The 23848-nt window shown below is 39.8% G+C and overlaps 1 protein-coding gene across 4 annotated transcripts in view; it reads left to right on the top strand.

The window, feature by feature from the left end:
• The window catches only part of spire1a (spire-type actin nucleation factor 1a), a 45848-nt gene that overhangs the window by 5670 nt on the left and 16330 nt on the right, over nt 1-23848 (top strand). For all 4 annotated transcript variants that reach the window (XM_042506288.1, XM_042506289.1, XM_042506291.1 and 1 more), the window contains exons 3-4: nt 19513-19785; nt 22322-22447. In XM_042506288.1, coding sequence (XP_042362222.1) covers nt 19513-19785; nt 22322-22447 — 399 coding nt within the window. The remainder of the gene's footprint in view (nt 1-19512; nt 19786-22321; nt 22448-23848) is intronic.

Below are 23848 nucleotides of genomic sequence, written 5' to 3'. Positions count from 1 at the left end.
CTTTTTTTCCACGCCACATTGGTCATGCATTGCTTAGTTCACTTAGTCACGTTAACACATACAAAACTATTTCGGAATCTGTTTTCACAGCTTGCCCACCACTTGTGAGCAATTCCACCACAATAAGGCTGGTGTGGCCACTGTGTTGCAATATGGTTGACACTGGCCTTGAGAAAAACATGTCCTCTATTGAGCCAATACAGAAAGACATTTAACATGAACAGATTATCAATGCTCGAGAAATCTTTTGGTGTTTTCTTGTGTGTAGGGTCGGTTTTAGTCTGAAGGAAGTAGTAGAAATATGCTTGTTGTGTCTGCAACATGAAAATAAATTGTTATTTCTCTAACTGTAACATGTCAGCATGACAACCTGTCAAGCATTTGTACCAGAGATTGAGCCCTGACCTGTGATGCACCAAACACGAGTGAGTGGGAGTGAGCTCTCTGCAAATAGCACTCTCTTCTTTGTTCCGTAGTTATTGTGTTTGCTGCACTCTGATGCAGAAGAGCACATAAAAGAGAGCACAACTTCATCTCTTTTTGTTCATGAATGCATTACTCCCTGCACTATTATACACTCATCACCAAAAGCACGTGAGGAGGTCATGTCTCCAGTGTTTGTTTGGTCAGGCAAGGTACATTACATAGTTCTGGGAGGAAAAGTTTCTCTCAAAGCGTCATTATATGTACATAGACAAATTACACAGAGAGTCTTCTGTCAACTGTGTGCAGTGTGATCGTCTGTCATGTTTGCCTTGAAGTTCATGTGATCACAGGCACGCACAGTACGTGTGTGTTTTTGCATGGCTTAGTTGAAAATGGAATTCCTCTGCCTCAGCTGACAGCCCTCTCCCTCTCCTCCTCCTCTGCTTCTGTTGACGGGATGTTTTGCTATTTGATACCAGGTTGCTCCTTGCATCATTAGCTTTGCATGTTACTGTGAGTAACAGGGTGTGTTTGAGTTGTTGGAAAATCCTAACATCTTGCCCAATTGTTATTTAGGAGCATCAGCTTGACGTTTCCACAGAATCAACCGCATGGCCAAGCCTTGTGGACACACGTTGCTTAAAAAAATTATATTTGTATATTTTTTAGTCTCGTGGATTGATAGCTTAAGCACAAATATAATTACTTGTCACTTGTCTGAGCTCTCTGTCAGAGTCAGTTGCTTGTTTCTCTAAATCAGTTTTTGTCACATGCAAACAAAAAATAAATAAATGATAAAATAAAATAAAAAACAATGGTCGGTCCAACATTTTGGTCCAGACTAAAATATCTCAACGATTACTGGATGGATTGCTGTGACATTCAGGGTCTAAGATATATTGGTGAAATGTCTCAAAAATATTGGATGGATTGCCATGATAGATGACATTGCTGTCCACCCAATTTTTAATTTAAGTTTTAAGTCTGCAAAACTAATGACATTCAGCCTCAGCTGTACTTTGTCTTTAATGCTGATTATGGCATGCGAACATGTGAAACTAATATAGTAAACACTATAGCTGGTAAACAAAGAATTGTTAGCGTTATTATTATGAACATGTTAGCATGCCAGATTTAGCATTTAGCTCAAAGCACAACAACCTTTCAGCGGAGCTGATAGCATTGCTGTAGACTATAGCTTTGTTTCAGTTGCCCTGTTTAATTTGTGTTTTTAAAAAAATGCATGCTTAAAGAAGTATTTCACTGCTGGAAATATGGTCTTTTCCAAAAATTGAGCTGTCAGTGCGGTAGAAGGATGCAAATACTTTTGAAATTGATTCCAAATAACCAAAAGTTAACAAAGGAAAGAACTGTGGCGTATTCTTTTGCTCAAGAGGTAAAAAACACAACTACCAGAATGCACTTAGTAGCACCAGACCAATAAACGCTCCTGCTTGTGGGTGATGCAGTGCAAGCTTATCCATTTTGACAGGGAAAAATAATATGTCTGACTGCTTATAAACAATCTCGCATTACAATTAAACAGTAAGAATAAATGTTTCTGAAAACATTTTAGGCAAGAAATTGGTGTAGTTTTTGCAATACAAGAAATTAGTATGATGCCAGCTTCCTGTTTACAAACTCTCGTATTATAGCCAAAAAATGCACTAAAATATGTTTCTGATTACCTCTTAGGCTAGAAATAGGAAATAAGTAACAGAGTCGTGGTTTATATTTGATAAGCACTGCCCAGTTCTGTAGTTTGGTCTGAGTTTGAGAAAGAAAGGGGCAACTCTTTTGATCCACTTCAGTACTCTTTGTGTCTGTGGTGGTGACAAATTACAATCTGTAGTTCAAGCAACAGCCCTAGAGCCAACGAGACTGGTAAGATAAAGTGAAGTTTGCCACATTTCATTTACACATACTACCCACATTGTTAAGATACCAACTGGCTGAAAATTGTTAAAGTATCCCTTTCATGTTAACAAATGTTCAGAGAGAACATCAGCTGGAACTAAAAATCCTCCCGCTGCTTTTTCCGTGACCTAATTATATTTGTATCATTCAGGGAAATTGATTTAGTGCTCTGCACACAGCAACACACAGGCACAGTTTTTTCCTTTAGATTGATATCACACAGCAGTCCTCTCACACATGGTCACATTTTGGTCATAGTCCTGCGTCCTTCGTGTTTTGGCGTTGTGTATCAATCCCTTGTGTAGATGAGTCAGCCAATGAGGCAATCAGCCAGGGCCACTTGCTCAAACCTGTCCTGCCTCTTGACTCTTGAGTCATTCGTAGCTAATCACCAGCTTGTCTTGAGTTGACCCACTTTTGCTCACTTCTGCCATAGAACGTGTGTTTGGAATCATCAGTAACTTCAGTATTAATTTGTTACTTGAAACTGCTGATGACTAAGCTTTTTTCTTGTGGTGCTCTGTTGTCACCTTCATGTGTAGTCGTAAATGATTCTTGGAGGAAAAGAATTTGTGTGACACCTGCACCTTCTGTTGTATCCTTAAGGACGAGCTTAACCCAGTTTATCTTCAATTGAAGATTAAGGTGAGATTAGTTGTAGTATCCTATTACTGCTTCTCAAGTTTGCCAGGTCTACTTCAGTCCCTGTTGCTCAGTTTTGGGCCAAGACAATTAGTTCACCAGAATCACGTATGAGGTAACGCCTTGGATTTGGAAATTGATCCTAATAGTTTCAGTCATCAGTGAGGCAGTGAGCAAATGGTCGTTAATGCGAAGAATCTAAAGGTTGTATTCTCAATTATATGCAGGGTTCTCACGGACATGAAAAACCTGGAAAAGTCATGGAATTTCACAATCTCATTTTCCAGGCCTGGAAACGTCATGGAATTAGTAAAAATCATTGAATGTTTTGGAGAAGACATGGAATTTTGTTTTGTGTTAAACAATGAAAAAGAAGTAATTGTTAAATAATTGTCTATGGATAACCATCTATGTAACATAATTTCAAATGTATTTTCTTGTAATTTAGCTGTTGACGTAACATAATTCCCATATGTGTCAGCTGAGGGCTGCAAGATATTATTCTTTCAACATCAACATTGCGATGCCTAATTGTTGCACCAAAACACATGCCATGTCAAGTAACGCAAATTAACCTAAACAACTTATTTGCTGCTTGATACATTTTCTGCTTGATCAAATTTCAGATTTAAATTGGATCATCATCGTTCTCACTTATCCTTTTTCCAGATGGTTAGATTTATGTGGCAGCTTGGCTCTGATTCAGTGGAGCAGAGCATATTTTTGCATGTAAATAGTTTACAGTAGGGCTGCAACTAACAATTATTTTGATAATTGATAAATCGGTCGATTATTTTTTCAATTAATCAGTGATTTGGATTAAAAAAAAAAAAAAATAGAAATAATAAGAAAATAAGCATTTTTTTTCTCCCATCACTTTGCTGAAAAACAGCTTATAATTGACAACAGTGCAAAAAATGCAGTGCATAAATAGGGGGTTGCTTGAACATCCCTGAGCTGTCAAAATAATATTTAATAAAAAAATACTTACAAATTCAAATATGAAACAATTCAAAAACTAAATGTTGACACCTTTTACAAAATTCTGTTATGTTTCCTTACTTCGACAAATAACGCCGTATGTTCAGTTTGACGTCAGGCTTGCCGAGCAGCAGCGTGTTTCATGTGGTGTTCATGCATGTAGCGTTGTTGCAATTTCACTGCTGCATATCGCAGATATTAGTTCTGTATTTCCACATTTATAAGCACAAATACCCCTCATTTATGAAGTCGTGAATGCCCCCGCACAGCCGACAACATTGTCCTGTAAATGTTTCAAAATAAAATGCCTTGTATAAGTAACGAATTGGATTCTGTGCATAGAGATGCTGTCAGAGGGCTTTTGTTTTGACAGGGAAGTAGGGAAGTTGGAGTAAAACAGACGTCTTTGTATTTCCTTATCTCTGTGACAGAGACTTTTAAACTGCAGTAAAAAGTGTTATATGGTCAATATAATCATCAAAACACCATTTTCACTTTTTATTTCTGCTGACAAATGTGCGCATCACGCGTAAAAAATCAGTGAGCCACTGTTTCTCTAGATGTGCTGCAGCTGACACACAGCGGGAGACACTCTTGACAAGCGCTGCTAGAGAAACAGTGAGTACTAATTGTGTGAGAACAAATTAATAATTCTATTCGTTTCGTTGCCATGTCCATGAAAAAAATGCTTTTTACATAATTAAGCCAGAGACTATAATGGGTCAGATTCGATCTTGCCAATAACATTGTTTTGCTGTCACAGAAAAAAAACAACAAAAAAAAAAAAACATTAATCCCGATGCTCAGTTTGTTTCCAGCATGTATGGTGTCTTTCCATTGACTTTATATTAACACCTGTTTCCATCAAACAGGAGTCATACATGTGTCAATATATGAGAGATGCTGTGTGCATGTTATGCATGTGGCACATCAACAGTGACTTCATTCATTATTTTAATCTCCCTACATAGACATGGGATCAGGCAGAATATACTATTGCTTTCAGTACTTTGAATACTTTCAGTGCTTTTCTACAGATCAAAAAGTTCGATGAAGCTGTTCCACACAGATTCTGAGTTATTCAGTCAAATCTTTTAGAGTAAAGTGGCAGTTCTCTGGATGACCCCCACCAGAGCTCTAAAAACAAATGTTCTTACTCAACAACAAAAAAGTTTCAAAAAAGAGCAATCTTTTGGATCAACCAACAAAGTACATTGAGACATTGAGTTACAGGAATTAGCTTTTCCTCCATAATCAAAGTATTTTTACTTACCAGTTAATAATTGGTATCAAAATTAGGTTGTTCCATGTAGCTTTTCTTTGGTGTTTAAGTAGAATTGCAAATGTTATGCACTTAATGACCATTATGTTTATGAAGTGGAGTTTTTAAGTTGAAAACTTAAGAAATTAAGTTGCTCAAATTAGATTTCCTTTAGTAGTTTGTAGCTTTTTTCATGTTTTTTTTTTAAGAAATACATTCATTCAACAAAAAAAACAAACAACTTTTTTTCATTATAAATTGCAGTTGTGCCAATTTAACTTAACAACAGGATGGCATAATAACACTGCTAAATATGTCTGTTGTTATTTATGTGTAGAAAATACAACATATTCCATCAACTATAGCTGATGTAAAGTTACTATCCTGCATTAGTCCACTGTTTGTCATATCATAACTAAGAATGGGCCCAAATTCATTGATTTTGAAGAAGTCATATGTAAATGAATTGATACTCACCTTGAAAAGTTTGTATCATATTTGTTCAGCCGACAGGTCCACAGACACACAATCTTATCACTCTGAATTTGTCCACAGGAGTGGACTTGAAATCCTAAACTCAAGGTGGAAAAAAAAGTTTTCGAGCCACTTTCATTAAGTTACAACTTGAATTTTGTTTTTAAATAAATAAATACAAAATTCTGATTTAATAGTTTTTAACATTACATCTGCAATAAAAAAATATTCCCAGTCCACTTCAATAGCCATTTAAGGTGTTGAAGCTATGGGTGGACAAAACTAATCACAGGACATCGTAATATCCATAGAAAGCCATAATATAAGCTATAATAAGCCATAATAACTAGCTTGGCATTTCTGGTTTTGGTCAATACCATGAATTAAAAAAACCTAACAATCAAGGTTCCTTGATCCATTCATCCATTTTTAATGTCTTTACGGGCCATGAGGGGACAATCCAAGCTGGCCCTGGACAGTCAGACAGACCATCACAGGGCTGAAAAAACAAAGACAGATTCCTCAATCCTAGGTAATAATACAAAAAATGATTATTTTGGTGATTGTCATCAGTTGTGAAGCACCTCACTGCAAGGCAAGCCTTCATCATAGATGATTATTTTCTGATTGTCTTAAAACACACCCTGTCCCATTTTATTGTCTAGATTCTGTTCTCATGGAACTGACATGAAAAACTGGTTATGCATTGTCAAGGCTTGTCTGCTTTAGGCCAAACCCTTTTCTGTAAAACACAAACATTGTTGTTTTTTTTTTTTTGGTTAGAATAGAGAAAATATAATATTTTGTTTTTGTAACACTGTTTAAAAGACACTAACTAAACATCCTATCGTAGGCTACGTTGGGCTATTGCTCGGCTAAAATGAACTACACTACAATAATGTCACTGCCACTACAAGGTTGTAAATCCGTGTTCAGCACGGGTTGGTGTGATGACATTTCGAAGTTTCATTTAGCCACTTGTTAGCAGCCATCTTTTGAAAGAAACATAAAAGCTTCAAAGTATGCCATGAGGGTATTTATAAATATATATATATATATATATATATATACATATACTATGTATATGTATATGTGCATGCTTGCATATATATATATATATATATATATGTGTGTGTGTTAGTGTGTGTGTGTCATGTGACCAGGAGTGGGAGAGATCATGTGACCATGCAGTGTGATGTCACAGTGTGATGTCGCAGTGTGATGTCACAGTGTGATGTCACAGTGTGATGTCAAAGTGCGATGTCATATTTTTAGAGTTGAAAGACATCACATTCTATCCTTTATGATGTAACGGAATGTTCAGCATACATTTAGCCCTCAGAATCTTATGTTCTCTTCAGATTTCTTCGGCAAGACTCCGGTACTGCATTAGATATCTCAGCTTGCAAAGCGACTGTCATCCCTTCAGTGACAAGTATTTTCTTCATCGACATCTTCGAGAAACCTTCCTTCAGCCATTGATCTAGTCTGGCCCGCATTTACTTTGGACAAAAAACACTACTTCCAAGTAGTTGAAGTTTGAAGTTTGCAGTGTCAGGCTGACTTTGGCTGGACTTTTTCTCACACATCACGTTTGTTACTTTTAGTAACTTTAAGTACAACATGCAAAACCAGGACAGCTCAGTTCAGGAGGTGCAGGTGAGTGAACCCTCCACTCCCACTCCCAGCACACAGATCCAAGACCTACAGAATGTCTGTGAGCTGCCCATGGACGTTGCTTCTCTGCAGCAACAGATCACCCTCATGGACCTAGAAAAACAGAAAATCCTGAAGGCTCTTAAGTCAGAGCGAGCCATCAGAAAAGTGGCCGAGGGTGAAAAGAAAAAATTGGCCAGAGAAAAGGACGAGGTGATTCGCTCACTTCAACAAAGTCTGTCTCAGGGACTGAAAGACCACCACTCTCAGGAGGCAGAGATTGATACCAAAAAGTTGTTGGAAGAAAAAGATGAGCTGATCTGCTCCCTTGAGCAACAACTGAGACTTGCCTCAGCCAATTTTGCGGCCTCCCAAGCAGAGTGGGAGAGCATGTTTTCGGCAAAGGTGGAGGAGATGAGCTCCAAAGCCAAAAGTCTGCAGGACAACCACGACAAAGAGTTGCGCCAGGTTCGCCTGGAAAAGGACACTCTAGTGGCACAATTTACCACCAACAAGAATGCTCTTGAAGCCAGACTCTTGGAGTGTGAGACCAAGCTCCAAGAGAAAGACATGAAGCACATCCAGAGCGAGGCAGAGTGGACGGTAACACTCACCGCTCTGGAAGCTCGCATGAACACCGAGCTGGCTGCAAAGGAGGCGAGCTTTGCCAGAGAGGGGATGGCAAAACAAAGTCTGTCAAATGGAGGAAACCATCAAGCTCCTGACAGAACAAAACACCAACCTCCAGGATCGACACCTCGCCCTCCAGGAGCTCCAAAAAGACAGCAGCATGAGGGAAGAGGAGTTGCGCCAACAAACGCGCCAGATGGAGGAAACCATCAAGCTCCTGACAGTAGAGAATACCAGCCTCCAGGAGCGTCACCTCAGCCTCCAGGATCGACACCTCGGCCTCCAGGAGCTCCAAAAAGACAGCAGCATGAGGGAAGAGGAGTTGCGCCAACAAACGCGCCAGATGGAGGAAAACCATCAAGCTCCTGACAGAAGAGAATACCAGCCTCCAGGAGCGTTACCTCAGCCTCCAGGATCGTCACCTCAGCCTCCAGGAGCGTCACCTCAGCCTCCAGGAGCATCACCTCAGCCTCCAGGAGCTCCAAAAAGACAGCAGTATGAAGGAAGAGGAGTTGGGCCGACAAATGCGCCAGATGGAGGAGAGTATCAAACTCCTGACAAAGGACAAGACTGACCTTGAGGTGCGCAACCTCAGCCTCCAGGAGCTGCTGAAAGCCAGCAGTGAGAAGGAGGAGGAGTTGCGCCAGAAAAACGGTCACATGGATGAGACAATTAAGCTCCTGACGCAGGACAACAACAACCTCCAGGAGCTTGCCAAAAAAACTGATAAGGAGAAGGCAAAGATGAAGAAGGAGGAAGAAAAAAGGCTGAAGAAGGAGAGGAAGGAGAGAGAGGAGAGAGAGAAAAAACAGAGAAAGGAAGATGAGAAAATACAAAAGGAGGAATTGAAGAGACAGAAGAAAGAAACAGCAGAGAGGGAGAAGAGGAGAGGAAGGAGATGAAAGAAAGAGAAAAGAAAGAGAAGCAGGGAGAGGAAGGCGAAGGAGAGGAGAGGGGAGTAACATCCTTTCTCTTCTCGAGGGTTTTTTTCCGGGTGATCCGGTTTCCCTCAAAAAAACAAAACACAAACAAGGGTAATCTCCGGGTGATCCGGTTCCCTCAAAAAAACAAAACACAAACAAGGGTAATCTCCGGGTGATCCGGTTACCTGAAATTGAAAAAAAAATCCCCCCCCCACCCCATCAACCAATAATCCCCGACCCCCACCCCCCACCCCCCACCCCCCTAAATAAAAAATAAATAAAAAATAAATAAAAAAATATTAAATAAATATTATCTGACAATTTCTCATTTTAAATCAGCACCATTACCATGACATTCTGACTTTGGTGGAAAAACCTTAGTGTTGCCATTCAACTTAGACCATGTGTACATAGAAGGTGGAACAAGAACTTTGGGTATACCTTGGATGTGTGTTTTAGGTGACTTTAGGTACATTTTACAGGACACGCTAGCAAGTACATTTCATCCAATGTTTTCATGAGATATTACATGGGGCACATGTTATGACATTCTAATGTCAGCATGACTGCATATGAAAAATTAAAAGTAGTTACATTAATGGATTGGTTAGGGTTGGAGTAAGAGTGTCAGAGTAAACCAATCAGAGGAAGAGTACGATGGGCTATTCCTTCGCCATCCAAGGGATTTACGAACTCGCCTCCTGGTTCCCTCGTCTTGAAGTCAATGGGATTTTTGAATGGGTTTTTGGTTAGACGCCTGAAATAAGGTCTGTGGTTCACACAAGCTTAAGAGAGTTTCACGTATTGTTCTATGACATAAAATATGTCAGTAAATAACCCACATGTGAACTTTGAAGCTTTTCTGCACCCCAAAAAAGGTGGTTGCTAAATAGTGGTTAAAAGAGACGACAGTATGTCATCACATCAAACGCGGTTTGACAGCCTTCTTTTGTTGGCGATGTTAAGTCATGCAACTGTGGTGTAGTTCATCTATAGCCTGCTGTTAGCTTTTTACTTTTTACTGGTGAATGCATTTAGGCTTCAAAATTATTTTAGGCTTTGTTCATCTGTGGAGATTATCTTTCTGAACAACACAAGTAAGTACCATAAATGTTTGTTTGCCACAAATCTTATTTTCTGCAATAATCCAGTGGAAAAATTCCATTGTTCTCAAGGGAACCAGGGCGATACTAACTGGAGTGTCAGCCTACAGAAAAATGTCATCCCTGGTGCATAATAATGGATATTAGCAACTGTGATGTCACCCATTGATTTTTTTGGACTGTTATTTTAAAGCCTAAAGTTCAGCATTTCAGTGGTTGCTGCGTTGCATTTTTTTAATCAAAGGTGGCCAAAATTAAATAAGAAGGCAGAACTGTGGAGGAGCAACTGATGGATCTGACTCTCAGACTGCAGCAACGCCCCATAGACAACCTGTCACTCAAACAGCCCTGCACTACAGTGCTGGCTTCCACACTGCAGCTGGTTGAACAGGGACTGCATGTGTCTGTGTGTGAGGCTTCTGTGTTGTGTGTGTGTGTGTGGTGTGTGTGTGTGTGTGTGTGTGTGTGTGTGTGTGTCCCCATATACCAGTCACTGTAGGCAATAAGCTCTGTCTCTACAAAGACTGTGTCTTGTGAGCTCCGACGTCACACTGCACATTGTCAAAGGGAGAGATGTCCTTTTTTACATAATTCTTGATTATGGCTGCAGATTCTTTTGAATGTGTGGGTTTTTTTGCATCAGTTGTCTGTAGCTTTTGATTTGGAGTGACTGGCACCCGGTTTTATCCCTGCATGACATGACATTTACCAGTGACCCAATTGTTGCATCCTGCTTTTAAGCAGTCAATTGATTTTTGTGACTTTAGCTTCACTTAAAAGCACCCATGCAGCTCATATTACAGCCCCCTGAGGTTATATTTTTTGCCTATACAGGGATATCCACAGCAAGCACAAAACCACAAGGATGCAGTTTATTGAGCAGTTTGAGCTATTTGAGTCAGTTTCATCTATTTATATCCAACACAGGAGAAATCTATTTCTGATTTTCTCTGGCTTCAGTCAGGCCTGAGAGATGAGTTGCATTTTCTCTTCAGTCTGTCAAGTTTAGGAGGTCATCAGATCTTTTTGTCACATATATTTTGCAATAGCTGCTAGATAGTCCTGTGTGGTTTTCTGGAATAAGACAAATGGGTTTTGTGCAAAAGCCAGTCTTTTCTCTGCTGCCGATCAGATTTGTCTAGTGCCACTGTGGGGATTCTTTTAGATCAAACTCTGTAAGAGTTATTTTGCAGGTGATGAATAATGTTTGTCCTTTTGGGAGAATATTTTTGGCACATAACTGCAGTGTGTATCATGTGTTGCTAAGACTATTTAATCTTGAAAAAAATGTGTTCTCAGTGTTTGGGGGTTTTATCTGGAGATGTTTTTTTGTTTGAAAGAATTATCTTTGCTATACCTGGATCTTTAGTGTCAGCTTTTAATGCCACTTCGAAATGATGTCACATAATGTCAGTGATGGCAGTTTGATCCAGAGGGACATTTCTTCAGTTCTCAGCTATTTCCAGCTGACTTCACAGATGAATGCGGACTGACCAGCAGATATGAAAGAGCAGCATCCTGTTCTGTCTCACTATGAACAGGGATGCTTCAGCCCGGAGGAGGCAGAGCATCCACTCCTGCGGTGGAAGACCTCTAGATTTAGCTCTGCTTATGTAACTGTCTGTGTTTTGATGGCTTTACTCTACTACCGCACCAAATGCTGAAGGCTGCTTAGCTGACTGTTTTGTCAACTCAGACGGCCACACTGTTGCCTTGGGCTGCAACTGCAAAGGCATGCGATCGTGTTAACTTCAACCCAGACAATAATGTCAGACCTGATGTTGTAGTCTGCAAGATGTACAGACTTACAATGCAGACTTTTGCCTCCAAATGAATTGTTATTACTTTTTTTTCATTCATTAGACATAACTGCTTATCCTCTTAGGGGTCGCAGGTGGGCTGGAGCCTATCCTGGCTGACACTGGGCAAAGGTGGGGTACACCCTGGATAGGTCGCCATACTATCACAGTGCTGACACATAGAAACAGACAACCATTCACGCTCACATTGACACCTACGGCCAATTTAGAGATGTCAGTTAACCTGAACTGCATGTCTTTGGTCTTTGGGAAGAAGCTGGAGAACCTGGAGGAAACCCATGCTCACATGGGGAGAACACGCAAACTCCACACAGAAGGGTCTGCCCACCCAAGTTATGAACCTCCACCTCGGGCTTGAACCCGGGATAGTTTTGCTGTACAGCAACAGTATTAACCACAACACTACCGTGCCACCCACTTGTAAAAAGAAAGGTTCAAAAAAGTTTTCATTAGTTTTAACTCTGAAATTACCTGCAAAAATGTACATCCACATTTCATGCATCAGCGGTATTAGAGATTTGCATATACATCGACTTGACAACTAATAAAAATTGATAATTGATTAAAGCTACCATTGGTAAATTTTATGAATTTAAAAGCTGAAACTGTTTCAATACAAAGTACATGAGATGTGCAATTCATGAGAAAAATCATGTCCCTCCTCCTCTTCCTACTGCTTCTGAAGGCATTCACTAGAACCTGCTGCGGCTGAACAAAAACAACCAGTCAGAGCCAAGGAGTCTCTAATGCCACTGTCAATCACATCAATTACTGCTGGAGAACTGTGGGCAAAGTGATCAATTATGAATCAAGATTCTGTTACTGGAGCAACTTTCTGAATTTACAGCAAAACAGTACACAAAAATATGTCTCTTAACACATTTAAGGCAAGAAATAGGCAATGCAGTAACAGAATCTTGATTCATTTTTAATCAGTGCTGCCTAGTTTGAAGCTGTTCATGAGGTGATTGACATTACAAGCACTACAAGGCAGTAAAGTCGGCAAAATAATATAATTTATTTTAAATTAAAAAAAATATTTTTGTGTGACTATTGTGACAATTTAAATATGACTCTTTTTTATTAATTAAAGTTACAAACTGTGGCTTTAAAGGAAAACTGTAAGTAGTTGTTTATTTCTGTATAAACTGAATGATGTGCTGAAAGACTCAGCAGCACTCACGCCTGACTTTTTCCTCTCGTGTGTTTGTGTTAAAGAGCACCATAGCATTCACACAAACGGCTCATTCTTTGCCCATTTGCTTTCTGGTGGACTCACTGATGCTTTCCCCATCGTGGTAGCTTCTCTTGCACTCCTTGTCAAGCCATCTTATACAACTGAGAATATAGATGTCTATTTTTCAACCTAATTTTGTTTTTTCAATTATTTGTCTTCACAGTTTGTCCAATGTGAATTAAACAGGTCTCTTAGAGCGTTTTGTTATTTAAAAAAAAAAAAAAAAAGGCTCAGTGATGGAAACCTGAACTAAAACATGCAGCACAACGACAAAGCAGAAAAAAGTACAGTGACTTTATTTATTTAAACTTCATCTAACTAGGGGTTGTCAGGTTGGGAATGAATCACTTTTCCAAGCAAGTTCTGGGTAAGAAAGCAGCACACGTTAAAACTCCCCCGGGCAGCAGCACACAGCCTTGAGCCAAAGGCTGCTTGAGGTTAAGCCTGAGACAGCATCTGTACTCATGAGTGATCAAGCTGGCTTGCTTGCCTGCTTGAGCCTTTTGGCCCCACATCAGACCAAACAGATGTTTTTGATTATGTGCCCCTCTTTATTTCCTTTTGATCATGAAAAGGCCAGTGTTTGCTAAGTGAACAGCTTGACCAATTTTTAATTGTTGAGTGGAAAAAACGGCTATAATTGTTTTGAGTGGGCACAATAACAAGGTCATGTTTGTCGAAAAATGTCCACTTCACGAGGATATTGTTTCCATATCAATTTGTACAATTTTATCCATAATTTGAATTTTTACTATTATGCTGTTTATGAGCTATTTTGTACTGTTTATGCTTATTGGGAATTAGGTCTAGCAATGAAGACTCTGTATGAAACACTGCGTTCCTTCAGAAGAAAAAGGTTATTCATGAGTAAAAAATTCTCCTCCTATTGGCCACTGAGTCTCGAGATGATGCCTCTGACACTGGTCTTCATGTGAGAAGGAGATACCGTATTATAAAGCCCCTCATTGTTGGAAAATGGGCAATGATGTCATACAAGTGATAAGCATCGTTCTTTGTTTGTGGAGCGTGAGAAAAGTTGAGTATATTCTGAATGGATTTTTTTTGTAGAGTGTTTATGTCACACTGATACAAACATACACACATAAGATGCAGTTTTTTCTGTGACACCCAGATGACTCATCTCGCTACATTTCCTAATAAGCATTTGAAAATGTAGGCGGCATCCTGTGCTACCTGTGGTTGGCCAAGACCACAGCGATGGGAACATATGAGTGTTTCATCCACCATGGCAGGCGTCCACCTTTCCTGGGTGGAGCCTGGTTTCAATTAGTGGTTTGCTACCAAACATTTCTGCCTGTGCCTGAAACACAGCGGTGGATTTTCTGGCTGTCTTTCCCAACTGCTTATCCGCATACTTGTTCCCCCCTCCTTCCTCCTTCCTCCTTCCTCCTCCCTCCTCCTGCCCCTCTGCTTTGGCTCCGTGCCTCATTTCTCTGAGTCACAAGTCTTCATATGAGATTGTAAGGTGTGATTAGAAAACTTAGCTGTAATTTTTCATCTTAGGATGCCTCTTCCCCGTTCCACCTGCCATAAACTTATGAGTTACTGTCATTCTATATTTTGAAGTCACAATGCTGTTGTAACACTGCCATGTTGGTTGAGTAACAGGGTGGATTTATCCAGCCTCCCCTCGTTTTTTGTTTGGTTTTTTTTGTTGCTTTTTTTTTTTTTTTTATAGCTGTTTGTATCTGGACTAAAGTGTCCGAAATTAACTTCTTGTCTCATCAGCCAAAGGTCTAGTAGTTGAACAGTTTCACTGGTCAAGCATATTTTTAGCAGCCAAAATCAGAAATTGCCTTTTTGTGACACATATATATTAGTTTGGGTACATTTTATTGAGATAATAAGGTATTCTGTTGAATAAAAACTGAAAGGAGAGGACCCAACAAAATTTGAAACATATTGATCAACTGCTTATGACGTATAAACATAGTATTTGTGCTACATTGAAGAAAAAAATAAAACTAGATTTTGGTAAAAAAAAAAAAATCATAATATTAGAAAAATATAGTCTTTTGCACCTAAGGATCAAACGTAAAAACTAATTTGAAGGTTTTGTGGCCAGATTCTTAATCATTTAAATAAACTAAAACCAAACCTCCTCATCTTCAGACAAGTGATAGTTTAGCAAAGAAACTGATGTGCCATACAGTAAAAAGTGCCACAAAATTAGTGGCTTCAGAAGGCCAGTTTTGCTGTAATGTTTAGACGTGTTTGTGTATCTGCGTGCGCACGTGTGTCAAACTCTGAAACAGACAGCGGAGGATAGACGCAACGTTTCTGTGAATCACACCAAAACGTGGCAGATCATGGTTATTTTTATCAGATGACTCTTTTAGTACAAAGATTAACCCAGTACCGTGGCAGATAGCCCTTCTAGATTTACTCGCCAAATGGAAAATCTACTTGCATTCGGTGCTTGGCAGGTGTTAGCTTTGGCCCTGTAACTGTGCATTTGGCGAATTGAGTCCAAGCTGTCATTATTTATGCTCTGGAGCGTCTAAACCTTGGATAACATAAACGAGATTATTGTACAGAGTGCTTTAATTAATGATGTATTAAGCCCTTCAGTGCAGCTACTGTTGAACCAATGAGCAGTTAATTATTACAAGCTATTTTGTTTTGGTGAGGAAATTGGATTGAAACAATAACTGCTGAATCTACCCATGCCTTGGCAGTATAGCAAATTTGAATGCAACCTCTTATATTACACATGGATACAGGAAGATTTTCCACACTTGATTATTGGTGATTGTTGATTATACACGGTCCAGTGTAAACCTTTGCATCTCCATGGCCAATGAATGAGACCCCTTGTGCTGTCTGTCACTCCAGAACTCCCTCATATCTCCGCCCACTACAGCGCATGTTGTCCTACAGATGGATTATAAGGTTACATAATGAGACACTAAGGAGTAGGATATTTATTTTAGCCCTGGAACAGGATTATCAGCTGCACATAGAGATGGTTGATAAATGATAACCGTACAAGACAAAACAAAAAAAAAAGGATCTTTCTCCAGAAAAGAATCCGATCAATAGGTTAGGTTAGTGTCAGAAAATAAAGAATGGAGGCTGTTGCTACTTTTATGGTGTTGATATTTTAAGTTCTGGTTCTTTTATTTATAGAAAGATGTTGACTATTGAGCTGAGATGAACTGACAATTCAGGCATTTGATCCATAAAGAAAAAGAACCACAATCCAATAGCAGTTTGTAATGAAAGAAACTCAGAAATAGACTCACTGTGCTGCTCAAACGTTTTGTGCACTTTACTCTGTTTAAAAGACTGAAATGAATGAAAACAAATGTCCTTATTTTTTTATTGTATTATTTCCACTAAGTTTTTATATATACCGTTTCTCTCACAAGGCTGTCGTGACTTGAACACTAACATGACACCACCAAACCCTGCTGTTTTAGTGTTATAAAAGCTTCTCACCTTTGTAATAGAACAGAGACAGGCAACCCCCCCCCCCCCCGCCTGTCAGCCAGGCGAGGTAGAACTGTAATGTCTACACCTTGTAAATGCAGAGAAAAGATGTGGATAAACGTGGAAGTTTCCACATGCTAGTTTAACTTAAAATTTGAGGCTCTATTTACATGTATACAGATATTTTTGAAAGCTGATATTGTCCCTTCCATATAAAAAAAAGAGAAAAAAAAGGCCCGGTTAGTAATTCTGATGTAGCAATTGGCATGAGTAAATGATTTCACTGTTTCCCAATGCTCTGGTTAACATATTAACAGTGATGCAAATCAACAGGAGTTTTGTGCACCTTAGGGGCCGATCACACCAAGACTTGTCGCTAGAGAAGCGTCGCCAGTAAAACCATTGTCTCCCTATGCTACAGCACACTTGTTTGGTGTTCCTCTCCTGCTGCTGTGCAACATGTTTTTCTGGTGTTTTTTTGGAATATATAAAAGTTAAAATATTTTCAGCTTTTCTGCTCAAGGTGTGGAGTCGCACTGCTCATCAATGTCACTTTTGGCAGTGCACACGCAGCCACGCTCCATAGGTGCTCCCAGGTGTTTGTCCAGATCTGCTTCAAAGACGTTTTTGGAGTGGTCACACTTGTCATGATGTCTCGGTGTGATCGGGCCCTCTAAAAGAAATTACCTGTTGTGTGAATGAGAGGCCAAAAGGTAGAAGAAAATATAATAGACAGGACCCAAGAGCAATTTTCACTGTTTAGTGAGAGCAATGTATTAGGTTAAGAAAAATTCATGTGGAAAGAATGGAAACATCTTAGTGACTTATCCAAAAGTTGTGGCGCCACTTTGACTTCAGTGTGACATGCGAGTTATGTAATGATTTTCTTGCCTCTGTGGCTGCAGTTAATGATCCCAAACATGCTCAGTCAACACCCTTACCTTCTGTTGGGTACACTCCCAGGCACCACAGCCAGGTGCTGTTCTCTGGCACCTCACCCTGCAGCAGCTTCACCCGCATCAAGTTTTATTTGGACACCTCCCTTTCTCAACAATGTCACTCCATTCCTTTCTGGATAAGAACACGCAGTACAACAATGTGTTGCGGTCTGCAACATTTAAAGGGACAGTTAGCTCATCATTTTATGACCTCAAAAACGCAACTTTGAAATATTTTTTAGGTGTTCCTTGTGCACAAACAAACAGATTGCAACCACACATGTCTTTTTGGATGTATAGAAAACAATGAAGGGTGCTCTGTTTGCGCAACTGAAAATAAGGAACAGGGATTCAAGCTACAGAATGTTTTCTTGCAGGCTGTGATTGCTACTATGGAGCTATTATACTGTATCAGGAAAATGCAAGACATTTGCAAATGCTGAATATTATATGGAAACTTAACCTTAATGGCATTTAAAATATAAGTTGTGAATAAAGGTGAAGTATTAAAGTGAGTTCTGAGTGAAGTCGAAGTATCAGTTGTGATGACTGTAAAGAATTCAAGATGCAGTTCAAGTTCAAGCACTGAAAGTAGCTGAAGTATAAAGAGAGCTGGATATGGTTTGAGGCGGGGCCACATTCAATCCTATGAAAGTTGCTCTGTGGCGCATTAAGCTAAAAAAAAAAAAAGTATGAAAATTGCCTGTATCTCTTCTAGCCAAGTGCCTGTGAAGCCTTTCGCTAACTCAAATGGGGATAAAATGAATAAATCTTGCGTGTCATCTGGACATTCAACGTGCTAACGGACTGAATGGATCAAGTCCCAGTAGTTGTGACACTCAAAGAAATGCATCCTGTGATTTCCAGATGTCTCTTTCACAATGTAAGTCTATGGGAAAAGTCTTCTGTGGCCTAAGGCATCGTTTGACGGACCTTATTGTTGTAATTCCACCACTGTCCGCTATAAAATTGGCTTTAAAGCCTGGAGCGGTTCCTGTGGGCTTGAGTTGATATGTCAGTTGAAGATTAGGTGACAAATTGCACTCGAAGTATCAGTTAAAATGGATGAAGTGTAGAAATGAAAAGATTTGTCATTACTTTTATTATTTCATCACTAAATATTTTAAGTCAGCAAAGGTCCAAATGACTTATGCATGTAGCAACTGACAAGAACCGGCGGCTCGAGAGTCCTTCCTCAGTGAGCTGCTGTCCAGCGCAGAATATTTAGCTCCTCTTGCTCTCAAACACTTGTTGAACTGAGAGCAATGCTTTGATTAAGTTGTCTGGAGGGGATATTGAGCAGCAGCGCCAACTTTTCATGCTGAAGTAAAAGAACAACTTTTTGTCAGCATAGCCTGTTGGTTGTTTGAGAACAAGCTGCAAAAAAAAAAAGATGGGTCATCCGCTGCTAGTTAATGAGGGGAAGCAGCGCTGAAATGAAATCATCCCCAGATTATGGTAATAATCACGCTGTTTGGAGGAACACTGTGGCCTCGTTTCACATCTGGGTCGAGGACATGAACTGTCTTCATGTCTGTTTAGGTGAGTTTGTTGTAGATAGAGTTGTGTATGTGACAGAGGTAGTAAGAAATTGGGTCTGGTCCACGAGGATGTGCTGGTGTGCCATTAATTAAAGAGCAGCAGGGGCGACATGAAATTGAGTGTAGTCTCTCAGCTGGAAAGAACATAATGCTGGCAAACATTACAGGAAGTAAACAAGTGTCAGTGGATTGGAAAAACATAATGTCTCTACCCTTGCTAAATAGGAAAAGTGTCTTAGGTTCCCTACTTAATTTTCAAATTTAAGAACACATCTTTGTGTGTATATCTGATTCATCCTCAAATTTTTTCATTCATATATAGCTTAGATGAAAAAAATCTGATATTGTGGAAAGCAGGGATATCAATTTTAGCTTAAAGTAGAGTCCTGTCCTGTTCTTTTTTCTGTAGAAACTCTACTTTTATTGTACTAAAGTCTATAACATGTACATATTTATTTTTCAGTACACAATTAAAACCTATGACATCCCATTTGTCCATTTGTCCCACAGGTTATTGACTCACTGGGTGTCATGATTTATAAAGCTCTCGACTATGGCCTCAAAGAAAACGAGGAGCGAGAACTCAGCCCGCCACTGGAGCATCTGATCGACATGATGACCAACCCTGAAAAAACGGAGAGTGACCCCTGTCCTGACGAGGGCTATGAAGCCACAGAGGAGGAGGATGAGGGTGAGGAGGAAGAAGAGGGGGAAGAGGAGCCTGTCTCTGCCACCCCCACCAGCTCAGTCAGCAGCATTCGCAGCTATCGAGACCTCATAACGGTACGTCATGGCTTGATTTTTGTGTTTTCTGAGGTTTTTGGAGTCCATAACCATAGCGCTGGCAGAACTCCGCGTTGTGTCCTTCAGCAGCAGTGTGTGGAGTTTTTTAAGATTATTTTTTGGCTTTTTGCCTTTATTCTGATAGGACAGCTTAAGCGTGAAAGGGGGAGAGAGAGGGGATGACATGCAGACAAATTTCTTAATCCTGTTGCAAATTAGAACCAGACTTGGTGAGATAAAAACTGTAAAAGAAAAATATTTTCTTCATTTCTCCTATACTGATAGCAAAACGTATAACTTCAGCACTTATCAATACTCTGGTCTTCAGTCATGGTTTGAGGGATCTGACTGAATGACTGAAGTTATCATATGTGTATTAAATGTACAGATTCTTCTTTTGCTTTGAATATTTCCTCCTTTATCCCACTTCTATATCAGGTTTGTTATTAGGGCACTTCATCCACACATCGTCATCACTCCGGCTCAGAACAAATTCCCCTGATGGGGGCCGTCACGCTGTAAATTCCCCAAACAGCTTCCGAATATGAGACTGACAATAATAGCTGTGTAAACATGCTGGTATTTGGGGAATAGGCTTAGAAACTCTCACAGCCTGTTCCCTCCATATAATGAACCCGGTGTAGTGCACAAACAGTGCGTGCCTCGCCTCGGCTGGCTCATCATTTCTCCAACAATCACTCTCTTGAGTGTAAACGTCTATATGTTGGCATGTCATGGCTGGAGTAGATAATGCAGCACATTCCTGGCTGACCTCCTTCCTTTACTCTACTGTTGTGTCAGCTGGGGGGAGTTTAGGTTGGCGAGGGTTCAGCCAATGCGGAGCTGACAAAAGATGACAGGGCTTGCTAGTGAAGCATCCCACTAAGACAGTAATAGTTAGACGTTGAATGTGCTGAATGGGTTTCCTCATTGCTCAAGTGAAATGGAGTGAACTGAGGAGTGGCTGCATGAGCTGTCATCCTCTTACCAAAGCTGTCAATCTGGAGTTTGGGTTGTAGCCCATTTAATTATAGCACATCAAAGACAAATGATTTTACACAAAGGAGGCCGCCAAGTTCATTAAAACAAATTCTCCAAACTGAGACATTGCCACATACAGTTAACCAACAGCTTTTCTTCATTTTTTGCAACAAGGCTCATGCTTTATCATTGTTTATAGTGCTAACAATGGAAACCACCGATGCAGCGGTATTTGAAGCATGGTCGTAAAGAGACTCACTGCTCAGGTGTCATTATTACCTGTGAATTCTCCTTCAGTGGACATGGAAGAAGACACCTACTGCTGAGGCAGTCATTCCTGTGGCTAGCCAAGCCCTTCAGGAGAACATGAAAATATGTCATTCATCTGGTTTCCTCCTTTCATGTCACGGAGATAATTTGACAGGTCATCCATTACAATGCTAGGCAGCCATTATTATCTTTACAATCACAGTCACATGCCATAAGGGTCAGAGCTTTAAATGGTGCATAAGTGCTGCTAGTCAGGCAGCGTCACTCTGGCTGGACAATCAGGTTTATTCTGTTGAAAGCAATGCTATGCACTGTTTTTAGCCACAGCAGCATGGTTATATAGGCCTGCAAGACCACGACTTTGGTCCAGACTGAAATACCTGAAGAACTCTTCAGTGGCCACAATGAGACATGACATGACATGACGCTTTCAGTAAATGTTTATTTCCTATAACTGTCCACAGTTTGTCTCACCTTTTCCTCGTCAGCCGGCCACTTTCATTGCTTGAAGCAGGGGTTGATGATTGCGCTGACACTGGCCTCATCTGTGTCTGACACTTGCTACCTCTTATAAGTTTCTTCCACCAGTTTACCGGTTAAAAAACAAAACAAATAACAAAGCACTGAAATACTAATTTAGACACTGATTACCATGGCACAGACTGACGCTTTGAAGCAATGAAGTATTTGGGTCAGCCACGGTATCTAGTTGTGTTGTCAGAACGCATTAATAGATCACATTTTTCACCGTATCAATACAGTGGTACCAGCAGCTTTCTCGTTCTTGCTGATTGATAACATTTACTGCCGTCATTCTGCTGTTCTCTGCTAATGACAAAGAAGAGAAAAGTTGTAGTTGTCATGTCGTAGCCTTGATATATTTATCTTTTAAGAAAAAAACTTAACTTGTATCCCTTCAATGTCAGTTTTTCATTGTGGAACCAAATATAGATATTTCTCAAGGTATTGTAGCCAAGTAAGAAGTTCCGGATAATATTACCATCACTGGGACGTGGCCACCAAATGGTGTATATTTCCATAAAATTTTGCCTGAAAAATTGTCTCTATGTACATGATTTCTTCATGCATTTGTACGAGTCTTTTTGTGATTAATTGCTTAACTATATAAGAAACCTATTATATGCATCATTTATACAGGATACTAATATATACATGTTTCGTTTTTCATGTTTAATTTATGATTTTTATATAAGGATAAGTCAATTATATAGCCCAAAGAGGTACCACTATATATAACCAGTCCCCTCCCCTCTCTCCTCCACAGTTATGTTCTTCCCACCTTCCCAGCCCATCAGACGCCCCCAGCCATTACCAGGCTGTGTGTCGTGCTCTCTATGCTGAAACCAGGGAACTTCACACCTTTCTGGAGAAGATCAAGAGTGCCAAGGAGGTAAAAAAAAAACTGTGGCATGTGATATCTTTGAGTTATTGATAAAGAAGAAACACAAACAATGCCTTCTGCTTACCCACTTGAATATTTTCTACCATGATAATACACTTGTAAAGTGAGTCACCTAAACTTACTTCAAAAGTGATGAGTAACATTTACACTTACTTTTAGTAATTGTCACTCATCTATATTCCCAAAGTCAGCTAATTTTGTCCATGAGTCAAACTGAAAACACTCTACTCATTTGCATGTCACAAAGCAAGTTAAAATATGAAAGAAAGTGATAGAGGAGATTGAGCTTGGAGGCACAGAACAGATAAGAGAATATGATAAAACACCAGACCTTCTTGTCCTAGAGCATTTACCACTCTGCTTGGTAAGTGGATTTACTGTGTTTAATAAAGACCTCTTAGGCCAACAGACTCTAACGCTTGGAAAAGAGAATACCAGAGTGGTGCCCAGAAACGGCACAATAACAATAAAACAGCCCATGAAGAAGTAATGGTCCAGAAGGATTGAAAATGTGTGGCTGTCCTTGTCTGAGCCCCTTGTCGGGCCAACTTCTCATTACGTAGATAACTTGGCATGATATAACTCTCGGTGGACGTGATCTGGCATCCTGTTTCTCATTTATTTATGTACGTAAGGTATTGATACTAGGGTAATTCAGTATGATTATTGAGGGATTCCTCCTATAGAGCTTCTAACAGACAGCATGCTTTAGGCGATTAATCAGTTGTTAATCACGACATGCTGGAATTCATTGGGCCTCATACACCAATAGTTTTTTTTTCCTAAATTCGTTCATGAGAAAGATCCTACGAAAAGTATACGTCAGATTTATGGGTTTTTTTTTTAAGCTGCAGAGTTGTTTGCGCCTGTGTTTTTATAATTATGTCTTCATAAACTGAAAGCTGTAATTTGCATAGGTAAATGTCCCGCCAGTCCCTGTTAAAGGGCATGAGACTGCAGGGTTGTGTGCACACACAGACTGAAAAGAAGAGTTGAGAGAATTATGTGAGGAATGCCCAAACAAAAGTCTTAAGAGGGTGGGGCGCCAGATTCCAAACATAAAACAAACAAACAAACAAACAATCAAAAAACCCCATGGTATAGAGTTGTAGGTATTTCTCCTGCCAAACAAGCATTCTTATTCAGTGGCGTCAGTTATGGATACAAAATTATACAATTAAAAATACAAGGGATGTTTTTGCTCATTCAGTGAACGCTTTAACTGGAGAGGGGCGCACTACTGATGAATTTTAAAAAAAGATTCAATCACATCTAAGGCTCAAAATATATTGCAGGCATACAATGGGTCTATGGATAGTGTGATCAGTCAGTGCTTATTGGATGGCACGGTTCCCAATTACTAGCATTGATGTAGACTGAAGTGTTAAT

The sequence above is a fragment of the Plectropomus leopardus genome, chromosome 18 (genome assembly GCF_008729295.1).
Source record: "Plectropomus leopardus isolate mb chromosome 18, YSFRI_Pleo_2.0, whole genome shotgun sequence".
Taxonomy (NCBI): domain Eukaryota; kingdom Metazoa; phylum Chordata; class Actinopteri; order Perciformes; family Serranidae; genus Plectropomus; species Plectropomus leopardus.
The sequence above is the reverse complement of the archived record's forward strand: the minus strand, read 5'-3'. Positions and strand labels throughout refer to the sequence as shown.